Here is a 24134-nt window from a genome sequence, read left to right on the forward strand (position 1 = left end):
TCCATGCTTTCTCAATTTCCTTCCAGCTTATTATCGTCACTGTGTCTATTTAGTTTTAACTTTTATTTTGAATTACCTTCAGAGTTAGATAAATCTTGCAAGAAATCCACAAAGAATTCTTATATACAATTTACACAGATTCACCAATGGTAAGATTTTGCAATATCTGCTAAATCATTTTCTCTCTCATATATAATATTAACTTTTTTCTTAACCACTTGAGAGCAAGTTGCAGTATATATTCAAAACTTTAGTATATATTCTCTAAGAACAAAGGTATTTCCTATATATCCACAGTAAAATTATAAAAATTGGGGAATTTAGCATTGATGCAATATCATTATCTAATAGACATTGCATATTCAATGTGGCCAATTGTACCAATAATATAATGATAACACTTTTTTGTGGTCTAAGATCTAATCAAGGATTTAGTTTACATGTCCCTTTAATCTGGGACATACCCTCAGCATTTTTTGTTTGTTTGTTTTTTCTTTTTTCATGACAATTTGAATAGTACTGGAGAATCATTTTGTAGAATATCCCTCAATTGGAGTTTATACAGTGTGTTCTTATTAATACATTGAGGCCTAGAGTTCATGTTTTAAATATGCCCACATAGAAAGGAGGAGGGAGGAGAATACATTTACAGCAGAGAAGTCTGACAAACATGATCTCAGCCAGGCGATCAAGGTCAACATCAACAGTGATATGTCATGTTGATAATAAGGATCCTTGAAATATTACGATGATAATGATATTTTACCTCTGTAATCTTCTCCCCTCCCAAAAGCCATAAACCCAGTCTAACCACGATAAAGAAAACATCTGAAAAACCCCAACAGAGGGACTTCTCCAAAATACCTGACCAGGACTCCTGAAAACTGTTGAGGTCATAAAAAACGAGGAAAGTCTGAGAAACTGTCATAGCCAAGAGGAGACATAATGTCGCAATGTGTGTCGTCTCCTGGATACGATCTGGAACAGAAAAATGACATTAGGTATATAGGGAAATCTGAATAAAGTAGGAACTATGGGAACTTGTTATACTATCTTCGCAATTTTTCTACACATCTAAAACTGTTCTAAAAAAAAATCAAGCTTACGAAAAATATTTTTTAATTCACCCACATTTCTACATTGTTGGCTTGTTATTGAATTCCTGGTTCCCTCCCATGAATCCAAACTCAGATTACCCCAAAATGTTCTCTGAATGACTTCATGGTTGCTCAATACTATCAACCTTGTGATTGTCTGTTAGTTACAATATCTACTTCTCTTTATCAGCAGGCAAACTTTCCACAAACTGCAGGAGATTAATGATTGTTTTATCTTTACTATAAAAGCTTATCTCCTGACAGCTGCCACAGCCTGCAACAGTGACTACAGCTCAAATTCTAACACCAGCTCTAACAAAGAGCTCACCATAATGTCAGATGGGTTTGTGTGGTTTGAAGGGATACCTTTTCCTGTTGTGGATTTCACACCTGAACACATGAGAGAAGTGCAGGAGAATTTTGTGTTTAAGGATGAAGATGTCTTAATACTGTCTTTCCCCAAATCAGGTAAGGGAGCAGGATCAAATACGGAGAGACATTTCAGCTATGTCCCTTATCCATTCAGTAGACAAATGAAGTGCTTTCTATATGCCAGACAACGTGCAGTGCTTTGGGGACTAGAGCTGTGCCGTAATACCATGTACTTTCAGAGGAGAGGATTCAGCTAGGCAGTTACACAGTAAGATGAATGTTCAGAGGGGGTAGTTGAAGGTATTGGGGAACCCATAGGAGCGAATCCTAAGGCTGATTCAGGTGCTTGTATGGAGAAGTGGAGGACGATGACTAGTGAAATCTTTATAGAAGAAACAAAAATAGGAAAAAAAAAAAAAAAACACGCAGGCAATTACGCAAGATGATGGATCTGTTAATTAGCTTGACTGTGGTAGTCACTGCGCAATGTATACATATATCAAATCTTCGCATCGTACGCCTTAAATATGTACAGTTTTGATTTGTTAGTTGTATCTCAATGAAACTGGGGGCGATGAACAAAACACAACCATCAGAGCCAAAGAAAAAAAAAAGTAGAAAAAATAGCATCTAAACTGAGATGAAAAGAATGAATGTGAAATTCTTTAGTGCAAAAGGAATATTTTCAGGTAAAGGTATGAACATGGACAATGGGCAGGAACTGGAAAAAGCCTGGAAAATTCAAGGGATTTTATGATGGGATGTGGATAATATTTCTGTGAGGGGAGGGGGAGTAAAGGGGCTGCAAATTGGGCAACGACTAAGGCTGAAGGCATTGGACGTGGTGTGGTAGTGAAAATCCAAGGATGATGGGAACGTCACAAGGGTTTAGGCAAATAGCCAAAAGGTGGAAGCGATCCAGATGTCCACTGACAGATGAATGGATAGCCAAAATGTAGTCTACACATATAATGAAATATTATTCAGCCTTAAAAAGGAATGAAGTTCTGACACACGCTACCTCATGGATAAACTGTGAAGACGTCATGCTCAGTGAAATAAGCCACTTACAGAAGGACAAATACTGTATGATTCCACCTAAATGAGGTGTCTAGAATAACCAAACTCTAAAACAGAAAGTGGAGTGGTGGTTGCCAAGGCCTGGAAGGAGGGGAAAATGGAGAGTTGTTGTTTAATGAGTACAGAGTTTCAGTGTTGCAAAATGAAAAAGTTCTGGAGATTGATTGCATGACAATGTCAATACACGTAACGCTGCTGAACTGTACACTTGAAAATGGTTAAGAAGGTATATTTTATGTTATATTTTATCACAATATTTTAAAAAGTCAGATTGAAAAATGAGCGGCCATTTTCCTTCTTTATCTAGGAACGAACTGGTTGATTGAAATTCTCTCCCTGATTTACTCCAAGGGAGATCCCAAGTGGGTCCAATCTGTCCCCATTTGGGAACGCTCACCCTGGTTGGAGACTATGTATGGATATAAATCCCTAAAGGATAAGGAAGGGACACGCTTCATCACCTCCCACGTCCCCATCCACCTCTTCCCCAAGTCTATCTTCAAGTCCAAGGCCAAGGTCAGTGCATGATGGTCAAGATATGTTTGATCAATGCTTTTCACACATTCATGTGTCTAGGAATCACTTGGAGACCTGGTTGAGATGCCATCTCATTCAGCAGATCTGGGGTGGGGCCTGACATTCTGCATTTGGTGATGCCCCAGTCCACACTTGAGTACAAGGGTGTAGACCATTGCACAGGTTATACAACCCAGATGTACACCAGAGGTAATGCCAGCATCTTCGAAAACCACGTTTTAAACCCAAGCAGAAATTATAACTGTGTTACATACTAGATAACCCCCTTTTGTTGCTCTGAAAAATAATTAGCCAATCTTAATGAAATGAATGCCTCCTTCCACTGAGGTAGAAGCACCAGACATAAAGTTAGCTGTTTAGGAAGCAGCAAATTCGTAAATCTATGCCTGAATTCAGAGCGATTGCTCTGGCAGCATGGCTGGTTTTACTAACCACTATGTCTTTCTCTGTATAGTTGTCTATTGAGCTTAGCAGCCACATGAATCCCTCATGGGGCTGATAGATAATCACCAGAAGGGACCATGGATATCCAGGACCTAGCATGTCTCAGGTCGTTTCTAGAAACACACTGTCCTGGAAGGTGCTGATTGGTTTGTGAAATTTTTTTTAAAATGTTTTTTTGCTTAAATTAGATTGTAAAGCTTGGAATAATATTCTCGTCTCTGGGAAATTTCACAAGGTGTCATGGCACATGAAGTTTTTTTTTTTAACCCACCACTTCCCAAGCTTCGTTATAATACATGTATTTACATGTGTCTTCTTGGTGTTAAATCCTCGCATGGAAAAATTGAGGCCTAGAGAGAGGCGTGGCCAGGGATCACGTCACAAAAAAAAAAAGTTGGTGCAGAATCCAGAATATAATTCAGATGTTCAAATGCCAAATGTTCTTTTTTTTTTTTTCAGTTTCCGGTATATAAAACAATGTAATAGTAGTTAGACATTTCACCCCTCACAAAGTGATAACCACCCTTCCCCAATCTGTTGCCCCTCTGACATCATATATATCTATTATAATTCCATTGACTCTATTCCCTATGCTATACTCCATATCCCGTGACCATATATATATTAAATTATCGATGACATTCAATATTATTCAGCTTCAGCTTCAGGTGTACAGTGCAGTGGTCAGACATCTACACCGTCCATGAAATGGTCTCCCTAATAAGACATGTGCCCATCTGACACCCTACAAAATCTTTACAACATTATTGATTATATTCCCCAAACTGTCTTTCATATCCCCGTGGCAATATTGTCATTACCAATTTATGCTGTTTAATCCCTTCCCCTTCTCACTCATCCCCACCTCCCTCCCATCAAATGCCAAGTGTTCTTACACATGTGTGTCTGTGTGTGTGCACTAATCCGGACTATTAGTTTGTCGAATCTTTACATATGTACATGACTGGGTAGCTATCTTCCAGATCCAGATTTAGAACATTTCCACTCCCCCAGAAAATACTCTCGTGGGCCTCCCCAGTCAATGCCCACCCAGCAGAGGTGACCATCGTGCTGCCTTCAAACTCTGTAGATTAGTTTGCTTGCTCTTAAACATCATCTGAATAGACCCATGCCATCCAAACGTCTGCTACGTATCTATGAATATAGCACGATTTATTAATCCCTTCTCCTATTATTAACCTGTAAATGATAGAACATAAATATTATACCACTCACCTTTTAAAATCTTCTGGTTGCTTCCCATTGTGAGGAGACTATAATATTCCAAAGGGAAGGGACAAAGCTTTCCTCTTCCATTGTTATATTCTTAGTATTACCCCCTATGACTGCCTCATAGGAACTTTAAAATATACACATTTGATTAATGAATACAATAACTAACTTATTAATTAAAAGAATTCATTCAAATTTAATAGGTATTTTTCTAGGAATTGGGTTTTTTCTCCATTTGTATGAAGGTCAGGAAGCATGGGAAGCTGTACTGTTTTTTCACGATCCCATTTTTCTCTTTAAGGTGATTTATCTCATCAGAAATCCCAGAGATATTCTCGTGTCTGGTTACTTTTTCTGGATTATTTCGTATTTTGTTAAGAAACCAGAGTCACTGGAACAATATTTTGAATGGTTCATCCAAGGAAATGGTGAGTGACTGGCACCTGTGGCAGCTGGGAATGTCAGAGTCCTTTCCCAGACTTCATCTGACGTCCAACCTGACATCGCTACATCTCACTAACCTGTGGGTGTAAGGTTCAATCTCCACTGGAACCCTAACTTTCTAATTCCACACACTGCCTTGCAGAGCAGCAGGATCCCGGCCAACCTTTCCGTTTGCCCCACCATAAACCATCCCAGCTGTGCTCGGCGTGTCCAGGGCCTGACACAGAAAACTCGTATTCTTCTCATCTGCTCTCCCACTTTGTGGCTTTTGGAAAGTCAGAATTCCATTGGACTCTTGGACAACACAATCTTGACTTTCCACTATTACTTGCATGCGTCCTTCTAAGACTCCCTTTATCCTCTTGTCCTATCTGTCTCAAAAATGCATGCGTTACCCTAGGATCTCTATACTTTAAAAAAATTTTTATATATTATTTTATATTAATTAGGTGTACAGCATAGTGGTCAGACATTTATATAATTTAAGAAGTGATCCCCTGACTAGTCTAGTACCCGCCTGGCACTGTACATAGTTATTACCATATCATTGACTATATTCCCTATGCTTTCCATCCCCGTGACTATTGTGTAGCTACCAATTTGTACTTCTTAATCCCTTCACCTTTTTCACCCTGTCCCCCAACCCCCTCTCCCATCTATTACCTCGATAAATCTATACTTGTAATTATGTAGAATTTCTAGGCTTTCTCAAATACTTGAAATTTCACAATTTTTCCCAAAACTATATGATGAGTCCCATATTTCAGCTGTGAGGTCTCCCTTACCTCAAACCTGTTTCTCTAAATCTATGGACACCTGTACTGCAGAGAAAACCATACATACCTCTAATTCAGTATGTTCAAAATTGAACATCTTGCCCCCCATAACCTAAACTGCCCCATATCTATTTTATTAAATAAATAGAACCACCTCCTCATCCAAGTGCAAGCATGATTCTGACGTTTCACACGTGTTATCTTTTCCCCATCCCATTTCCCCAAGCCCCTCACCACTTTCCTTTATCTAAATCCCACATTTATTTAAAATAATTTTTTTCAGTTACAGTTGACATACAATATTATGATAGTTTCAAGGGTACAACATAGTGACAAGACATTTATACAACTTACAAAGTGTTCACCCGGTAAGTCTAGTACCCATCTGACACCAAACATAGTTATTACCGTATCATTGACTATGTTCCCTAGGCTGTGCTTTACACCTCTGTGACTGCTTTTATAACTGGAAATTTGCACGTCTGAGTCCCTTCCCCTTTGTCACCCATCCCCCCAACTGCCCTCCTGTCTGGCAGCCATCAAAATGTTCTCTGTGTCTATGAATTTGTTTGTTTTGTTTGTTCATTTCTTTTGTTTTTTAGATTCCACATGCAATTGAAATCATATAGTATTTGTCTTTCTCTGTCTGACTTATTTCACTTAGCATCATACCCTCTAGGTCCAACCATGCTGTCGCAAATGGCAAAATTTCACTCTTTTTGTGGCCGAGTAATATTCATTCCATTGTTTATATGTACCACATCTTCTTTCCCCATTCATCTATTGCTGGGAACTTAGGTTGCCTCCATATTTGGCTATTGTAAATAATGCTGCATTGACAACAGAGATGCATATGTCATTTCAATTAGTGTTTTGGGTTTCTTCAGATACATGAACCAGAAATGGAATTGCTGCATCCTTCTTTGTCATTTGTTACAGCTTTTTTTTTTGGTTTGTTTGTTTGGTTTTTTTAAGGAGGGCGCAGCTCACAGTGGCCCATGCGGGGATCGAACCAGCAATCTTGCTTGATGTTATCACCACTACGCTCTAACCAACTGAGCTAATCGGCCACTCCATACAGCCTTTGTTTTAAAGTCTATTTTGTCTGATATAAGTATTTCTATCCCAGCTTTTTTGTGTGTGTGTGTGTGTGTGAAATATCTTTTTCCATCCCTTTACTTTCAGTCTGTGTCTTTCGATCTGAAGTGTAAATTCTACAACCTTGATTAATATCTTCATTCTGGTCTCTGTTAAAATGACTCTGCATTTAGGGAAGTCTTCCTTTTCCACACCATATAAAATACCACCCCTCCCCATTTCTCTAGTCTTATCTTTTTTTCCCCCTTAGTACTTATCACCAACGAGCATGTATTGTAATTGTTTGTTTATTCCGTGTGTTTCCCCACTAAAATGTAAGCTCTGTGAGTTGTTCATTGTTGACCCCCCTAATGTGGTGCTTGCCATGTAGTGATCAGCTAATACACCTTTGTTAATAAATACTTAGGGCAGGCCCGGTGGCTCAGGTGGTTGGAGCGCCGATGGCTCAGGTGCCATGAGCAGCCAAAGCTCGGTGTGAGCTGCCCCGCCAGAGTACGGGGTAAGGGGGGAAAAATAGTAATAATGAATATTTATTTGCCTCCCCTCCCATTGGTGCTTTATCAACCAGAGCCACTGTTACTTCCCACCTAGATGAACGTAATACACTTGTTGGTGTCCTCGCCTGCATGTTCTTTGGCCCTTCCAGGCTATGCTGCAATCATCTGTAATATGTGCACAAGTACACATTCCCTGGATTGTTTGCCCTCAGCGTAAAGTTCAATCTTCAAAGCCTACAGTCACATTTCTTATTGAGCTGATCCTGGCTGAACTCGTCAGCCCTATCTCCTGCTTTGCCTCAGTTTACTCTTTCAGAAAAAAAAAGGCAACAGTGAAAACCCTATGGTGGAAGCCCAGACGTGAAGAGAACAGCCCCCTCACCAATGCTATGTATTTGATCTTGCCAATTGGTACAGAAAGTAGACTGAACTGTGCGTCAGCTGTCAGGAAAGCCCAATCGATAGTGGTGAGTGATGAAGACATATCCTGGAAATCTCACGACTATCCCAAAATCTTGCTTATCTCCACCTTAAAACTCACACACCAGTCTCTCTTTCCAGTTGAGAACCAAAATCTTTATTTTTTTCAACTAATATCAATCTCCTGAGTTCTCTGCAGCCCTGCAGAAGGTTGATCCAAACCTGTTCCCCCATACAAATGAAGAAATCTTCAAAATTTAAGTCCCAGGGAATATTGTCCCTGCTCTGGACCCTGTGTCTTAGAGCAAAACTCTGAATCATACATGATGAAAAATCCTTAGGGGGCCCCCTGTTCTGAATACATTTCCTCCCGAGCAAAGTAAGGAGTCTATAGGACTCCTGGAGCTTGCACCTGTTTCATCACCCATGCTCTGGGAAACTTGAACCCTAGAATTCTCTATGCAGAAGACCCCAGGCATACTTTGATGGCCATGTCCCACCTCCCAAGGCAAATCACCCCAGCAGCATGAGCACTGCTGGGTTAGGTTTGGCCAGGGGGAGAATCAAAGGAATGAACTGTAATTGCTGTTTGCAAGCATCACTGAAGTCATTAGTTTTTCAGTCAGATGCTGCTGCCAACATTTTGTAAGTCCAAAGTTAGAAGTTAAATGAGGTGGTTCAAGTTTAGGGCTATTGGGAACAATGCTTCTCTGGTACATGTGTGCGTGACTTTCTTTCTGGCTTATAAACCTGAGTGTAGAACTGCTAAGGCATAGTAAATATGAATTTTCAATTTTAAAAGATAGTAAGCTGTTTTCCAAAGTGATTGCATCAATTTATATTCCCACAAATAGCATATGAGAGCACCTGTTACTCCATAGCCTCAGTAACACTTGTTATTGTCAGTATTTTTATGATTATCATTATATTAATTTTACAGAATGGAGAAATGGCATATTTTATTTAGTTTTTCTCTTCATTTATAGATATGTCTCTTTGTTTATCCCATCCCTTATCTAAAGCTTTTTAAATGCCTTACTTGGTCTTTTATGTTTTGTGGGGGGTTTTTTAATGAAAAGCTTACTACTGTTTTTAGCTGCATTTCATTTTTTCTTAGACTCATGGCATCTTTAAATTACATTTTCCAGTTGTTTGTGCCTGATTTGGAGGAATGTAACTGATTTTGAATGTTGATTAGGGAATCACCAATCTGAATGAACTCTCTTCTTAATTGTAATTGTTTCCCTATAGGTTCTCTTTGATTTTCTATGAAGTATAACCTTCAAGTTAATGACTATTGTCTTAATTTTTAATATGTGTATATTGTCTTTATTTTTTTCATCTCATTGGCCAGGAGTCTGGGACATTATTGAATAGAAGTGCACCCCATGGTATAAAATCTTTTCATGTGCTCTTATATTCAGATTGCTAATGTTTTGTTAAAGATTTTTGTGTCTGTATCCATCAGGGATATTGGTCTGTAGTTTTCTTCTTTTACAGTGTCCTTATCTGGCGTTGGTATCAGGGTTATGCTGGCCTCGTAAAATCATTTTGGGAGGGTTTCCGCCTCTTCAATTTTTTTTGAAGTTTGGGAAGGATTGGTATAATTCTTCTTTTAATGTTTCGTAGATTTCCACAGGAAACCATGTGGTCTTGGGCTTTTCTTTGTTGGAAGATTTTTGATTACTGATTCAGTCTTCTTACTTGTTATTGGAATATTCAGATTTTCTATTTCTTCCTGATTCAGTCTTGGTAGGTTTTACATTTCTAGGAATGTATCCATTTCCTCCAGGTGTGTGATTGTTCATCGTAGCTTCTTATGATCCTTTGTATTTCTGTGGCATCTGTTGTAATATCTCCTCTTTCATTTATTTATTTAAGTCTGCTCTGTTTTTTCTTAGTCTAGCTAAACATTTGTCAGTTTTGTTTATCTTTTTTTAAAAAATACCTCTTATTTTTGTTAATCTAGTCTAATGTTTTCTCCTTTCTCTCTCTTTTTTGGTCTGCTCTGGTCTTTGTTATTTCCTCCCTTCTAACTTCGAGCTTTGTTTGTTCTCTTTCTAGTTCCTTGAGGTATAAAGTTGGGTTATTAATTTGAGATCTTCTTTTTCTTAATGTAGGCATTTGTCACTATAAACTTGCCTCTCAGAACTGCTTTTGCTGCATCCCACAAGTTTTGATATGTTGTGCTTCCTTTTTTTTTTTGTTCCAAGATTTTTTAAAAGTTCCCTTTTGATTTCTTCTTTGGCCCACTGGTTGTTGCTTTCTTCTGGATTTGCTTTATTTATTCATGAAGTATAACTTAAAATAGTTCTTTTATAACAAAAGTGGTAAATTCCCTTGGTATTTTGCCTGAAAACATCTTCATTTTATGCTCATTCTTGGATGATAATTTAACTGGATAGAATTCTTAGTTGATAATTTCCCACTATGCTTTGGAGTTAAGAAGGGCTTGGTCATGGTAGACAGATATTAAAAAGCATAAAATAGTTAAGATGTGGAAGATGGAGTGAGAATATTTACCTCCCATGAAGATAATATAAAATATAAGGTAAATCTATTTTCAAGGAAACATGCCTGAGAATTTCCTGCATTGATGATATCTCAGTTTGAAGAACCTCACCTAGCCTCAAAAAGAATTATTACAAATAAATCTACACCTAGTTTCTAGGAAAACTGTAGTAGAAAAAAGGGAAGAAAATCTTAAACCAGAAAAAAAAGCAGATAATTTCTAAAGGAACAATAATTACAATAGCAACAATGAAGGTAAGAAGACAGAAAAATATCTTCAAGGGATATGGGAGTGACCTATCAATGAAAAATTATAAATACTGAACAGGTTGGGGGCAGCAAGAATATCATTCCTCACCTGAAACTAATAAATAAATAAACAAATAAATAAATAAATAAATAATAAGCAAATATATATATATATATATATATATATATATTCCTTATATATGTACCCAGTCCTTATATATAATTCCTTAAGCCACATGGCTGTCTGATAGGATCCCCTTAGAGACCCTTGAGAACTGGGTACAGAACCTGCTGTAAATAAACTAGGCTCATTACAAGGTAAATGCATGATGTTGGATAATAATTTTCAATCTCTACTCTCATTCATTCAGCAAAGAGTTATGACAGTTCTAAGTGTGCCAGACATTGTGCTAGCAATTGTGCCCACAAGAGTGAACATAATAGATGGGTTCCTGCTTTCACAGAGTTTGTAATCCACCCACTCTTTCTGCCCTCCACCCCCACCCATGCAGTGGCATTCGGATCGTGGTTTGACCACATTCGTGGCTGGACGTCCATGAAAGGGAAGGAGAACTTCCTGATACTGAGTTATGAAGAGCTGAAACAGGTAACTCTTGTTCTTACGGTTAGCACTCACCCTCTCACCATCTTCACCCCTCTAACTTCCCTCCATTCCTCTGAGTCTCTATTCCACCTTCTCAATCAAAGTTTAGCCTTGTGAGGGGTCATTAGGTGTGAAAACAGCAACTTGATCGTCACTGTCCTGCTTCTGGTTGGCTCCCAAGCTCCATGCTTTTTTTTTTTTTTTTTCCCTTCATGTGTTCTTCTTTCTCTCATTTTACAACATCTTAAGAACTTTTTCATGCACTGAGACAGGGCACAATCGCTATACTCACATTGGCAACTGATTCTAAAATTTCTAGGGATAGGACACACGATGCTGGTGATAACCTCGTGGTGGGAGGGGACTGAGGAAGAAGATGGGACCAAGTCATTGATTAACAAGAGGAAAATGAAGTTGTGAAATCAATCTGCGTAATTATTCTGACAGGCCAAGGACTGGACTGACCAGGGATGGACAGGAAAAGTTGTCAGGAGATACTCAAAACCATTAAGGGCGATTAAGCCATTGAAAGAAGGACTTTACCTATTAGTGGGGTCTTGGAGAAAAGAGAAAAGAACATAAACAGGTTTTTGCTTCTATGTCAGAAATATTACTTCCTACGATCTTCCTCTGGCTACTTTGGTCCAATCCTCTGTGGCTCCACATGAATTTCATTTTGCAACGTGTTTAGCTGCATCAGGTACATGTTCCCATACTTTGCTGTAATTATGCTTCCAAGCCACAAAATGGATTTATTGTAGTAATTTCTACAGGCGTGTGTTTTCTTGTTAGATTATGGAATAAAGAAAAATTTTAAAGCATGGTGCCTATAAAAGGAAGATTTTACAGTTCAAAGCAAAGTGTTTCTGGTTATAAAATCCATTTCCTTATAATAATCTCCCAGGGTCATGCGCCAACTACTAACTACTGAGATAATATATATAAAAAGATATTGTAAAACTCAACGTGTGATTCAAATGTTAGTTATGAAAAACAGTATTACTATTGGATGGCACAACCAGGATTTGAAATAAATCCCTTAAATCTTTGTCACGTTCTCTCTGAACCTCTCCTTGCTTAATCCTCATCATAACTGCCCAAAAAAGCCTTCTAAAAAGTCTCTTTAGAAAATAGTATTCTACTATTAAGGTGTCCTGAATTCAGCCACACTGGGAAATCTATGTTGGTCCTTGCATCTTTGACATACTTGTATTTGTGCTCTTTCTTCTTTACTTTCTTCCCTTTCTTCCTCCTAGTTACGTCCAGCTCAACGCGCCTCGTTTCAGCACTGTTTCTTTCTCTCCCCGCTCCGCCTTCTCCTCATTTTGCCATTTCCCCCTCCTTTTCTATATATTTTCTTTCATACCTTCTTCCTTGCTTTTTCTTCTTCTAGGATCCAAGAAGTGCTGTACAGAAGCTCTGCCAATTCCTGGGCAAGAAATTAGAACCAGAAGAACTGAACTCAGTCCTCAAGAACAGCTCCTTCCAGGTCATGAAAGAAAACAAGATGTCCAATTATACCCTATTGCGTGGTTGGCTTTTAGATCAAAATAATGGATCATTTTTGAGAAAAGGTAAAAGAACATGATCCAGCTCCAGAATGTATCAGAACATGAGGGCATTCTTGTGCTTACCTCTCGCAGTTGGCCTCTCGCAGTTGGAACCAGGGAGTGTTTGAACTTATCACCTTCGTTATCAACTTCCTCTTCACCCCTTTGAGAACTTCTGACATGCCCTTCAGAGAGCCGATTTTCATAGCACTGATGTGGGCTGCAGGCACTAGGAGAAACTAGATTAGACCTGGAACGGTCATCTGACTTAATACAAGGTCATTCAGATTCTCTCTCCTCCAAATTTGGCACAGGGGACCCCTGCTCTATAAGCAGTAACCAGGTGAATTCACTACCCCTGCCAACCTGCCAGCTGTGATTTACCTGGGAAGTGAGGACAGGAGTGGGGGTGGTCATGTTGGTGCTATCCCACTGGTGATTTAGCATCAACAACTATCCTGAACAAAGAAATATATAAACAACGACTCAAAAGGGAAAGAGGGGAGACTTTTCACTTAGCTGAGAAACTGTCTTGCTATCAGACATTGTAAGGGCCCCGTGGTGAACGCGTAATCATGTCCATATCCTTGGGCTCAAGATGAATGAAGAATGGGATGCGTGCAATAGCAGGAGTGCATTTCCCAGAGCCCTATAGTTCAAGTATATCCAGAGTGGAAGAAAGACTCATGGAAGAAAGGAATTAAATAATTCAAAAGACCTTGAGTGAGGGCTGCCACCCAGCGCAGAGGGGCTGGGGGCCACCACCCCAATGGTCCAGGAGGTCAGAGCATCAAGACAAAGAGGTTAATTCTCGATCCTTTAAACCTAGGTGGGTTACTAGACTTATCATGATCACCTAGTGAGGTATCTAAAAGTCAAATCATTGTGTTGTGTACCTGAAATATAATATATGCCAACCATACTTTAATATAAAACATTTTAATCTAATGGAATTTGCCCTGCTAGGTTTTGAATTTGCTTGGGACCCATGATCGCTTTCTTTCTGATTTCTTCCTTTTGGAGTGAGAGTATCTGTCCTATGCCCTTCATACCATTGTATTTTGGAAACAGATCACTTGCTTGGTTTCACAGGCTTGCCTGCACAGAAACATTCTCTCACCTGATGTTTAATAGGGGGCAGCCTGAATTTACAGAGATTCTGGTACCTCAAGACCTCACCCTGGCTTACTAAAAGTCAGGTGTGTTGTACACCTGAAACGAATAGAAAATAATATTGAATGTCAACTATAATTCTAAAAAAAAATAGTCATGGGGATATATAGTACAGCATAGGGAATATAGTCAATAACAATCTAATAGCTATGTACAGTGTCACATAGGTAATAGACTTTTTGGGGTTATTACTTTGTGAGGTATATAAATGTCTGATCACCCTGTTGTTTTAATTTTCCATTGTTTGTCTATCCCACATTTCCTTTATCCACTCATCTGACAAACAATTCCCAGGGTAGATCCTATGTTAGGCCAAATAATAATTGTTATTATTATTATAATTATATATATAAATATATATTATATAATAATAACTAATAAAAATAAGTAAATAATAAATAAAAGTCAGGTGTGTTATGGAGGATACATGAGCATAAGAAATAAATTACGGGGAGGGGGTGGTAGATGAGGGTAAAGGGATCAAATATATGGTGATGGAAGGAGAACTGACTCTGGGTGATGAACACACAGTGGGATTTATAGATGATGTAATACAGAATTGTACACCTGAAATCTATGTAATTTTACTAACAATTGTCACCCCAATAAACTTTAATAAAAAAAGAAATTAATTATGAAAATTGTTCTAATAATGAAGATAATGATGAGCATGAGAGTAACATGGGTGTTTATAGGGCACCAATTATTTATTAGACATTCTGTTACATTATTTCTATGCATGTAAGTTAAGCATATACATTTATATGTAATTATGTATTATTCAGTTATATATTAATTTATGTATTGATTTAGTTAGTATAATACTTAAGTATTAATTTATATGATATATAAAATAATAACATAACTGTATAATTCAGAACACGGTTTCTGGTATCAGCATCTTTGGCTTCAAAGCTGCATCTATCACTTTCTAACTGTAATTTCTCCAGTCGCTTTTTCCTCGTCTGTAAAATGGAGACAATGATAGCACGTCCCTCATTCTTTTAGTCATTTCAATAGACATTTGAGTACATACTATGCATCTATGACTCTGAAACACGAAGTCTTTGGCAATTTAAAAGGAAAACTTTGTGACTTTCTAAAACATATATTGGAGATACATGCCATACAGACACACGCACACACAAAGGACAAGACATAGCATATCATACGTGATAAGTAAAGTTCAGCAAGGATGGAGATTTACAGTTCTAAATTAGCTGGTGGGTGGGAGAGAACCTCACTGAAACGACTGCATTGGAATAAAGGCTTGAAAGAGGCCAACGAACAAGATGGATATACCTGAGAGAACAGCACTCCAGCAAGAAGGGATGTGAAGTGAAAATAGTCTGAGATGCATGTTTGAGGCAGAATCAGAAGACTCAATGAAATGAAGCTGAGTGAACAAATGCATGGTCATAGGAGATGGGATCAGAGAAATGACAGGGGACCAAACGACTTGGAGCCGTGTAGAAGCCATAAGAACTTTCACGAAGGAAACCAGAAGTCCTTGGAGAATTTGAGCAGGAAGTGACATGATCTGGCTTAGTTTCTTAAGGAATCAAGATGGCTGACATGCTCAGAATAACTTACAGTGGAGAAAGGTATAAAAAAAAAAAAAAAAAAAAAAAAAAAACCAGAGAGACTAATTAGAAGTCTAATACAATAATCTAGGTGAAAAACGATGTTGGCTTGGGCCAAGGTGATAGAGACAGATGTGGTAAGATGTGGACAGATTCTGGATGTAACAGAACATAGAGCTGCATTATTGCTAATAGATTGTATCCACAATGGGTTGAGAGAGAAGAGAATATAGGAAATCATTTCCGGGCAGATGGAAGTGTAAATGGGTATCAAGGCTCACCGATGAGCCATTGGTCGTCCTGCTATATTAGCTACAATTTCCAGTCAAGTGGACAGAAGGAACAGATCCAGGAGATGTGTTGGGGTCTTGTAACCTACCTCTAGATCTGATGTGTGTCTCTATTTTATGTTTATCAGGCATTTCTGGAGACTGGAAAAATTACTTCACGGTGGCCCAAGCTGAAGTCTTTGATAAAATATTCCAGGAGAAGACGGCAGATCTTCCTCAAGAGCTGTTCCCATGGGAATAATGTTCAAAAACATCTAGGTCTCAGAGACAAATATTTGTTCTCCTGTCTGTGTTTGTGTAAATGATGGGTGATAATTGTATAAAACCTGTTATTTCATTTTGGAGCCTCGAATTATCAAATCTTTGCATCTTTGATGACTTGATTTTTGAAAATTACCAGGGCACCCCTAATTCACTTCATGGCATTCCAAATTTTAAAAAATATTTGTAACATTTCATACGTACAGAATGATACAGAAACAATATAAATATTACCCAAGGCTATGTCAAATTTCTTTTTTACAAAAATGAGAAATAAAAGTACAAAAGCAGTTAAGGTTCCTTTTCTTTCCATTGCTTGTATCTTCACAATATGATTATTCTGACCTTGCAGTACATAATTTCCAACCTAGCATTATTCCCTTACTATGTGGTGTTTGACTATACTCATAAACAATATATGGTATTTATGGAGGCTTTTAAAACTTAGATAAATGGCGTACTGTATAATGCACTCATCAACTAACACATCCACTCATGTATTTTATATGCGGGTTTCATCCATCTTGATTATATAGCTAGTTCAGTATTTAGTATTGAAGCTCATACCATATTTTAGTTACCCATTCCCCTGTGGATGAATCTGGATTTCTTCCTTACTAGTTTTTCCCTAAAACATTGCTTTGGTCTAACATATGATCTACCCTGGAAAATGTTTGACAGATGAGTGGATAAAGGAAATGTGGTATTTACAAACAATGGAAAATTACTGAGCCTTAAAGAAGGAAATTCTGCCATTAGCAACAACCTGGATGAACCTGGAGGATATTATGCTACGTGAAATAAGCCAGATCAAAGGAAAAATAGTGCATGGTTTCACTTATATGAGGATTCTAAAACAGTCAAACTCTTTAAAAGAGAGTAGAATGGTTATTGCCAAGGGCTGGGGGGAAGGGGAAATGGGGAGTTGCCTGCCATTCAGTGGGAACAAAGTTCCTGTTACACAAGATGAGTAAGTTCTGGAGACCAGCTGTACAATATTGTACCCATAGTTAATAATACTGTGTTGTGTATTTCAAATTTAATATGGTAGATATTGTGTTAAGTGATTGTGCTTATGTACAGTATTTCATTGCGTGATTGTACCAAAATTTGTTTTACCTATTACATCGTTGATGGGCACTTGGGAATTTTCTAGCTTGGACTTACAATCCTAACGCACCTTTGAATGTGTCTTTTCATATGTCTCTTGGTGAACGTTTCTGTTGGACATATGGCCAGGACTGGAACTGCCGGATCATAAGATGTGTGTGCATTAAGCTTTAGTAGATGAACTCTTTTCCTATGGGGGAAGTTCCAGGTTAAATTTCCACCAGCCATGGTTCCAAATTCTTGCCAAATTAAAATTTTCTGTTTGGTTTTAGCTTGAAATTATACTAATGGAAACAAATATAATGTTACCTCTGTGTCTTTTTTCCTGCTTTTCTCTTACTTGAATAAGGAGCCTCTCTCCCACCCTACCCACGGTACCCAACTCTGGAGCGGTGGTGTATTAATGCCCCCTGGTGACCATGAGGCATCATAACAGGTATATGGACGCTCTGTCTCTCCCAGTCCTGTGGGTACCCCTGAAGGAACCACATCTTTGATCTAACACAACTGTGTCTCTAGGCACGTCATTTACTGTAACAACAATTTTAAAACAACTCTAGTTTAGGCTTGTTTCCTCCTGGGTATTTTAATCGGAGGAATTTCAAGTAAAGAGACAAATAAGATGGTTTTAATTTTTTCTACAAGCAAAATTACTGGCAGATACTGTATTCATTTACTATAAAAAATGACAATCATTAAAAATCTTTCTTTTTATGGCACTTGATTTTTTTAAAGATTGATTTCTGCAAAAGGGACACTCGGATGTGTAGCAATTCTTAATTTCCCTTTCGTAAAATAAAGTCTTGGTATGGTCTTAATGACAGCAATTTATCAACTCTGAGTCCATCTACTTGTCAGCAGAGATTTGTCTGAGGGCAGTTCTCAGCTTTACACATTGGAATCCCCCTGGGAGCTTTAAAAGATACTGGGGCCCGGGTCCCACCCCCAGAGATGCTCTTTAACTGGCCTGGGGTATAAGAATGCTAAAACTCCTATGTGGCAATATTTGAGGACCATGATTTAGAGCAGTGGTTCTCAAAGTGCGGTCCTTGGACCAGCAGTGTCAGCATCACTTGGGCACTGACATATGTGCAGTCGCACGCCCCACCCAGATGTCCTGAATCTGAAACCAGGGATCTGGGGCAAAGCAGGTGTCTAACCGAGAGGACCCCTGAGATGCACATCATACAGGGACCTGACAGGCCCTGGCCGACTTGGACTCTGGGGGAGCCAGGTAACTTGTCTGGTTGGGTGGAGGGCTCCCATGAACAGACACCATGTTAAGACAAGTGTGGTGTCACATGCCCCGTCTTCCCTCTAGCCAGGCCAAGGAGCCAGCACACCTGGATCTCAGGTGGTAATTTTGTCCGACTCAAACAGTGCTCCTTTCTCTGCACCACTCAGACTCCATTTGTCGCTGATAGAATATGGGTTTCTATTCTCCAATTCCCATCTTTTCATCCCAGAAACAGAGCTCCATAGAAACTGATCATCTGGGGCAGCTGGATGGCTCAGTTGGTTAGAGCGCGAGCTCTTAACAACAAGGCTGCCGGTTCAATTCCCGCATAGGATGGTGGGCTACGCCCCTCACAACTAGATTGAAAACGGTGACTGACTGGACTTGGAGCTGAGCTGTGCCCTCCACAGCTAGATTGAAGGACAACTACTTGATTTAGAGCTGATGGGTCATGGAAAAAAACAAACTGTTCCTCAATTTAAAAAAAAAAGAAAGGAAGAAACTGGTCATCTACTTGCCTCTTACTCCAGCTTCCTGAACTATGGTTGGGGTCTGTGTATCTTTTCCACACTTGTGGGGACAGAGCCCCAGAGAGTAGTTTACAGGCTCTCGGCCTCACTTGAAGGAGTACTGGCTCGGGTGGTGAATGACCATCAGCTGTGGCTGATTGGCCGTCGGCTGTGGCCGGTTAGCCAATTGGCCGCTGGTATAACTGCTGCGACTACGGAGGACTGCCGAGGATTGCTGAGGAGCCGAGCCGAGCAGAGCCGAGCAGAGCCGAGCAGAGCCGAACAGAGCCGAGCAGAGCCGAGCAGAGCCGAGCAGAGCCGAAGAGAGCGGAAGAGGAGAGCCGAGAGAGAGGAACAGAGGAGAGAGTGGAGAAGAGTCGTCAGTCGGTCAGTTGGTGGAAAAGCGGACGGCAGGTCGGCATCCGGTGAGCCCAGCCTCCAGTGAGACCGTGGTGGTATGGCTCCCCTACCTATGGCTCTGTGGGTGTTCCTTGTTGGCCTCACCGTATCCTGCGTTCTTATGTGGGGAGCGGGAGCAGAGACCCCGCAGGCCGCCCCGCACGACAAATGGCGCAGCGAGCAGGGTCTTCCGCACGACAACACTTGTTCCTCCTGGACACTGGGACATCCCGTGTCTCTGCGTCTGAATACATCCCACGCTGTTGCCTGGATATCTCAAAATGGGTTTCCTGTGATTGAGAGACCTGTTGAATTCAGAGATCCTTCTGGTCCCTTCTGGCCCCCTCATTCCTGGTCTTTCCAGATTTCCATTTGACTTCCCTCTCCCCTCTCTCCAATCCTCACAAAGCAAAGACATTTATACCCAAACCACCACCATCTCCACCCCAAAGCACCCAGAATGGAATTAAGCTTGAACTTTACCCATTTGTTGAAGATCCAATGACCTCTCTTCATCTGCACCCGGAGTCCTTTTCCTACATACCCTGTGGCTGAGTCTAAAAGCTTCACCTTCTCCACAGCAAAATCCACGGTAGATTCACGTCTTTACCGTTGATGCCACGGAGAACAATAGATATACAAGGATCACCATGGAAAACACCAAAGATGGATCACTATGGATCCTAGGGCTCACCATAGGTCCCAATAGATCAGCAGTGCTGCCTGTAACCATGTGATTGATGATGCAATTTTTTTTCTACAGGTAGGCAAACAAAGAGAAATTCTTGCTCTAGCAGTACCCTGGGGGACACTGATATGGGGAAGTTCTAAGACCTGCCTTCAGGAAGTCACTGCCTCCTGCTTCCTGAGCTGAGCAGGAAGTCCAGATGCTTCCATTGGGGATGCCCAGGACACAGCCCGGGCTTGTGAGGAGAGGTGAAATAGAGCTTCGTAGGGGATGACAAAGATTCCTGGATTCAGAAGGAGATGGGGGGAGGTGCTGGCACTGCTGGGGTAGAGGTGAAATGGAATTGAGATGAGGAAGGGAGGGTTCCTGCTCCACTTGATCCAGTCACTTTCCATTCAGGCAGCCAGGGCTAATGCAAACTTGGTCTCCATTCAACAAAAAATTTAATCTGTTTTCCATTCATTGGTAATCCTTGGGTGCCTGGAGGTCCCCAGGGGCACCACCCTCCCACCCTCTCTGCCCAGGGTGTGAGTCTGAATCTTATCTCAGTTCCTGGCCTCCAGGGTGCCCACAGGGACTCCCGCACCTTTGCTCGCTCTCCTAGGATATATCGAAAATTTTACCCTCACTGCCCTCTCCTACAACGTAAGGGTCTAACTGGGGTTGTGGATTCAGTGATTTTTGTGTGTCCATCCCTACCAGGGTCAGTCGGATAAGCAGGAAGGCATTTCATTATATCCTGGCCGTCTATGTCCCCTCCTCCCACGCCCCAGCACTCCCCTCCAGAGCCGGTCACATGAGTGCTCCCCTCCCAAATCTGATCTAATTCTCTCTCAGCTCTGCTGAGGCTGGCCTGGCCTAAGAGGATTGGAGCATTTGCTAAGTGGGACCAGGACAGGGTCAGAGAACCGGCAGTGGGGAGACCCAGGGGCCAGGACGGCCACAGGGGGCGGCAGAGGAAGTGGGAGAAGGAGTCAGTGGGGCGAGAGAAGGGGTGAGGGGTGCTCCGGCAATGCTGCCGGGTGAGGGTAACAAAGAGGGGCAACACTCTCAGGCCCTGCAGAAAACACTGTTCAGAAGAGGACCATTCACTTTATTAATTTTCAAATTATCAAGCCCAGAACAATGTCCACATAAGTTATTAGAATTTTAACAATTTGAGCCAGGTTCCTGGCTCAAAATAATAGAATCACCTGAAACAAATTAATGTCAACTGAATCCTATAGACAGAACAAATATTAAAACAAATTTTAAAATACCGTCTAAAATGTCGGTCTATAATAAAGTACTAGAAATAAACCTGCAGAAATATGTACTTAAGATTTCTATGGTTAAATAATAACACTTGTGGAGAGTCGTTGTTAATCAAATGAAGGCATAAATAAGTAATATTATTTAGATTGAAAACTTCGGTAGTGTAAAGGTGTCAATAACTCCCAAAACTTTTTATGGATTTAATGCATTTTCAATTAAATAACCAACGAGTCTGGTCTTAGAAGTTGCCGCAGAACCGCTACAGCAGAAACTGACGGGAACCCCAATTCCACTCCCAGACTTAGGAACCCACAGAAATGCTCACGTGCGTCCTAAATAACGGGGCGGGGACATTCAGAGCAGCGCGACATGAGATGACCGCACGGTAAACACAGCAAACGCCACCTCCCCAGGTCGGATAAGAGGAGGTGCAGTTCACACTGCAGAAGAGCACCCGCTGTGCACACCCACCAGCCACTAGTTCTCCCGCGCCCACGTTGGCGCCCCGCGCTGGCCAAAGACACCTCGTCCCCTCTGCCCTCCCACCCCCCACCCCCCATCTGATCCGCAGGACTTTCCGGGGACAGGAGCCCTCATAAGTCCAGTAATGTCCTGGGGTCCGAGTCGTTGTCATCTCCCTCTTGGTACCCAGACGTGGAGGAGGACAAGGGTCCCTCCACAGGGTCTTGGAGTGAAGGCAGCTCTGTGAAACCGTGGATCACAACAGGGTCGAGCGAGAAATCCGAGGCGTAGGGGCCCTGAGGCCAGACTGGAGCAGGGGCTGGCGCTGGGGCTGGGGCTGGTGCAGCCGGGACCATCCGCTGGGCGCCCTGCACAGGGTCCCACCAGTCCTCGCTGTGGCTGGAGACGTTGGGTTCTGCTGCTGGGAAGACTCCGAAGGGGCTGGGCGGAGGCATGTTGCAGAAACCTGGGCCCTCGGGGAACACAGGGCCCTCCGCGAACACAGGGCTGACTGGGGCAGGCGCGGGGGCGCAGGCTCTGGGGCCCTGGGGCCCAGCGCGGGCTTCCGGGCCTTGACACCTGGAGAGTCCCAGCAGCCTGGAGTGTTTGGCCCGCCGGTTCTTGAACCACACCTGGGAAGAGACAGGACAGGCGGGAAGTGTAAGAGGTGAGGAGCTGCGAGCAGCCGCCTCTGCCCAGGTGTGAGGCTGCTCAGGTGCGATGAGCCGCAAGCCTCACACTTCTCGCCCCCTCCCAGACTCAATTAGAGGCCCGGGATACCGGAGATCTCCGGGGAGGTGCAGAAGGCAGGAAGGGCAGGGCATGGACACCCAGGGCCAGGAATGCGACAGTCAGAGAGGGTCGCCGGGTTCACAGAGGCCCTGAGGTCTGGGCATGGGGAGACCCCAGGGACGCCATTCTGGGCTGGGTCGTGTTGGCTGGTTTGTACCGCACAGGGTTGAAGTAGACTCCAGGCCCAGTCCTGTGTCCGCACTGCGGGACCCATTGTTAGCGGTGTGACCCGGGGCGGCTCTCGGCCCCTCTCACCGTGGCGTCCCCACCCGCAGAGCAGGAGAGGGGGAGAGTGGGGAGGTGGCTCAGTGACCCGGCCCGAGGTAGTGTCGCTGTGGGAGCGGGCCTGGTGATTACTGGGGGTGTTGGGCGTGTGTGTGTGTGTGGGGGGGGGGGGTTAGACCTGCACTTGGTGTTCCTGAAGGTCAAGTCTGGCTGCCAGGGTCTCGCGCTCCTGGTACGTCGGGTACTGGTTCCTCTCAAAGAATTGCTCCAGCTCCTGCCGCTGTTCCGCACTGTACACTGTGCGCTCCTGCCGCCGCCTCCTCGGGGGGATTGTGGACAGTGGGGGCCCTGGCCAAAGGGGAAAACAGGGTCAGACTGGCCCCACGGACAGTCCTCAGACCACCAGGCCCTCGTGAGCTGGTGGGGGGCTCAGGCCTGAGGGCGGCAGGCAGCGCTGTGCATGAGTGTAGCATCTGGACTAACCGCCCTGGCCCTCACCTGCCAGCCCTGGCCCGGTACCTGTCTAAGCCTCGGTGTCCACATCTTTAAAATGGGCATGACAACAGTGTTCTATTATTATTATTATTACAGGGCCCACTGCCAGTGAAGGCAGGCAGGGTGGGTGCCTCAGGTTCACCCAGGCTGGTGCCCCAGGTCGGCTCCCTCCTCCGCATCCCCCCTTTCCCTTCCCTCTCCATCCAATGGCTGAAGCCACCCTGAAACTTGCAGGGGGGCACTGTGTGCCTGGCCCTCTGCTCATCTCCGTCCCAAAATATAATTCCATGCCCACATTTACTAAGTTTCCAGACAATCGGGCCCTTCTGTCCATGCCCAGAAGCCTGCTGGCCTCACTACAGGATCTTACCCGCACAGCCCCACCCGCTGGTCCCTGCCCCTCTTCATGGTGGGCCCAGACTCACCCATGGGACTCTCAGGTTCTTGCATCCTGGCTCCTGCTCTGCCCACTGCGTTTAAGGCTCTGTTCCCAAGTTCTGGTGCTTAAATACCATCTCCACTCTCAGCCCACCAGGCATGCCCTGAGGGTCCTGGGACCCACCCTCCCTGGGCCCACCCTAAGCCCCGCCCTCTGCAGGGGACCTAATCATTGATTAATCCTTTCACTGAGCAGCTACTGCACTTGTGCCCTGTCCTGGGGGCTGGGGAACCGCAATGGCAAGACAGCCTTGGTCCTGCCCTATGGGGGCTCTAGCTCAAGGGGACCCGACATTGCCTCGATGT

General features: G+C 42.4%; 2 protein-coding genes across 2 annotated transcripts; one reads left to right on the forward strand and one right to left on the reverse strand.

Annotated features, from left to right (window-relative positions):
• The first annotated feature begins 1356 nt into the window (after nucleotides 1–1356).
• SULT2A1 (sulfotransferase family 2A member 1) lies at nucleotides 1357–16509 on the forward strand. Its single transcript, XM_019752572.3, has 6 exons — nucleotides 1357–1565; nucleotides 2857–3065; nucleotides 5065–5191; nucleotides 11271–11365; nucleotides 12756–12936; nucleotides 16087–16509. Exons 1-6 carry the CDS (start codon nucleotides 1430–1432, stop codon nucleotides 16197–16199), a joined length of 861 nt encoding a protein of 286 aa, XP_019608131.2. The 5' UTR covers nucleotides 1357–1429; the 3' UTR covers nucleotides 16200–16509.
• A 5500-nt stretch (nucleotides 16510–22009) lies between these two features.
• Nucleotides 22010–23840, reverse strand: LOC141567664 (tetrapeptide repeat homeobox protein 2-like). The gene is made up of 3 exons (XM_074315877.2): nucleotides 23816–23840; nucleotides 23080–23243; nucleotides 22010–22510 (listed from the first exon to the last, which is right to left on the reverse strand). Exons 1-3 carry the CDS (start codon nucleotides 23838–23840, stop codon nucleotides 22010–22012), a joined length of 690 nt encoding a protein of 229 aa, XP_074171978.2.
• Between the last annotated feature and the right edge of the window lie 294 nt (nucleotides 23841–24134).

The sequence above is a fragment of the Rhinolophus sinicus genome, chromosome 8 (assembly GCF_057876585.1).
Source record: "Rhinolophus sinicus isolate RSI-liver-muscle chromosome 8, RSI-T2T, whole genome shotgun sequence".
In the NCBI taxonomy this organism is placed as follows: Eukaryota; Metazoa; Chordata; class Mammalia; order Chiroptera; family Rhinolophidae; genus Rhinolophus; species Rhinolophus sinicus.

Coding starts and splice junctions, on each gene's coding strand:
- SULT2A1 (XM_019752572.3), top strand. CDS start 1,430: ATGTCAGATGGGTTTGTGTGGTTTGAAGGGATACCTTTTCCTGTTGTG. Junction 1,566..2,856: donor ACTGTCTTTCCCCAAATCAG/GTAAGGGAGCAG, acceptor TTCTTTATCTAG/GAACGAACTGGTTGATTGAA. Junction 11,366..12,755: donor GTTATGAAGAGCTGAAACAG/GTAACTCTTGTT, acceptor TTCTTCTTCTAG/GATCCAAGAAGTGCTGTACA.
- LOC141567664 (XM_074315877.2), bottom strand. CDS start 23,840: ATGCAAGAACCTGAGAGTCCCATGG. Junction 23,244..23,815: donor AGAACCTGAGAGTCCCATGG/GTGAGTCTGGGC, acceptor CCCTTTGGCCAG/GGCCCCCACTGTCCACAATC. Junction 22,511..23,079: donor TTGACCTTCAGGAACACCAA/GTGCAGGTCTAA, acceptor GTCTCTTCCCAG/GTGTGGTTCAAGAACCGGCG.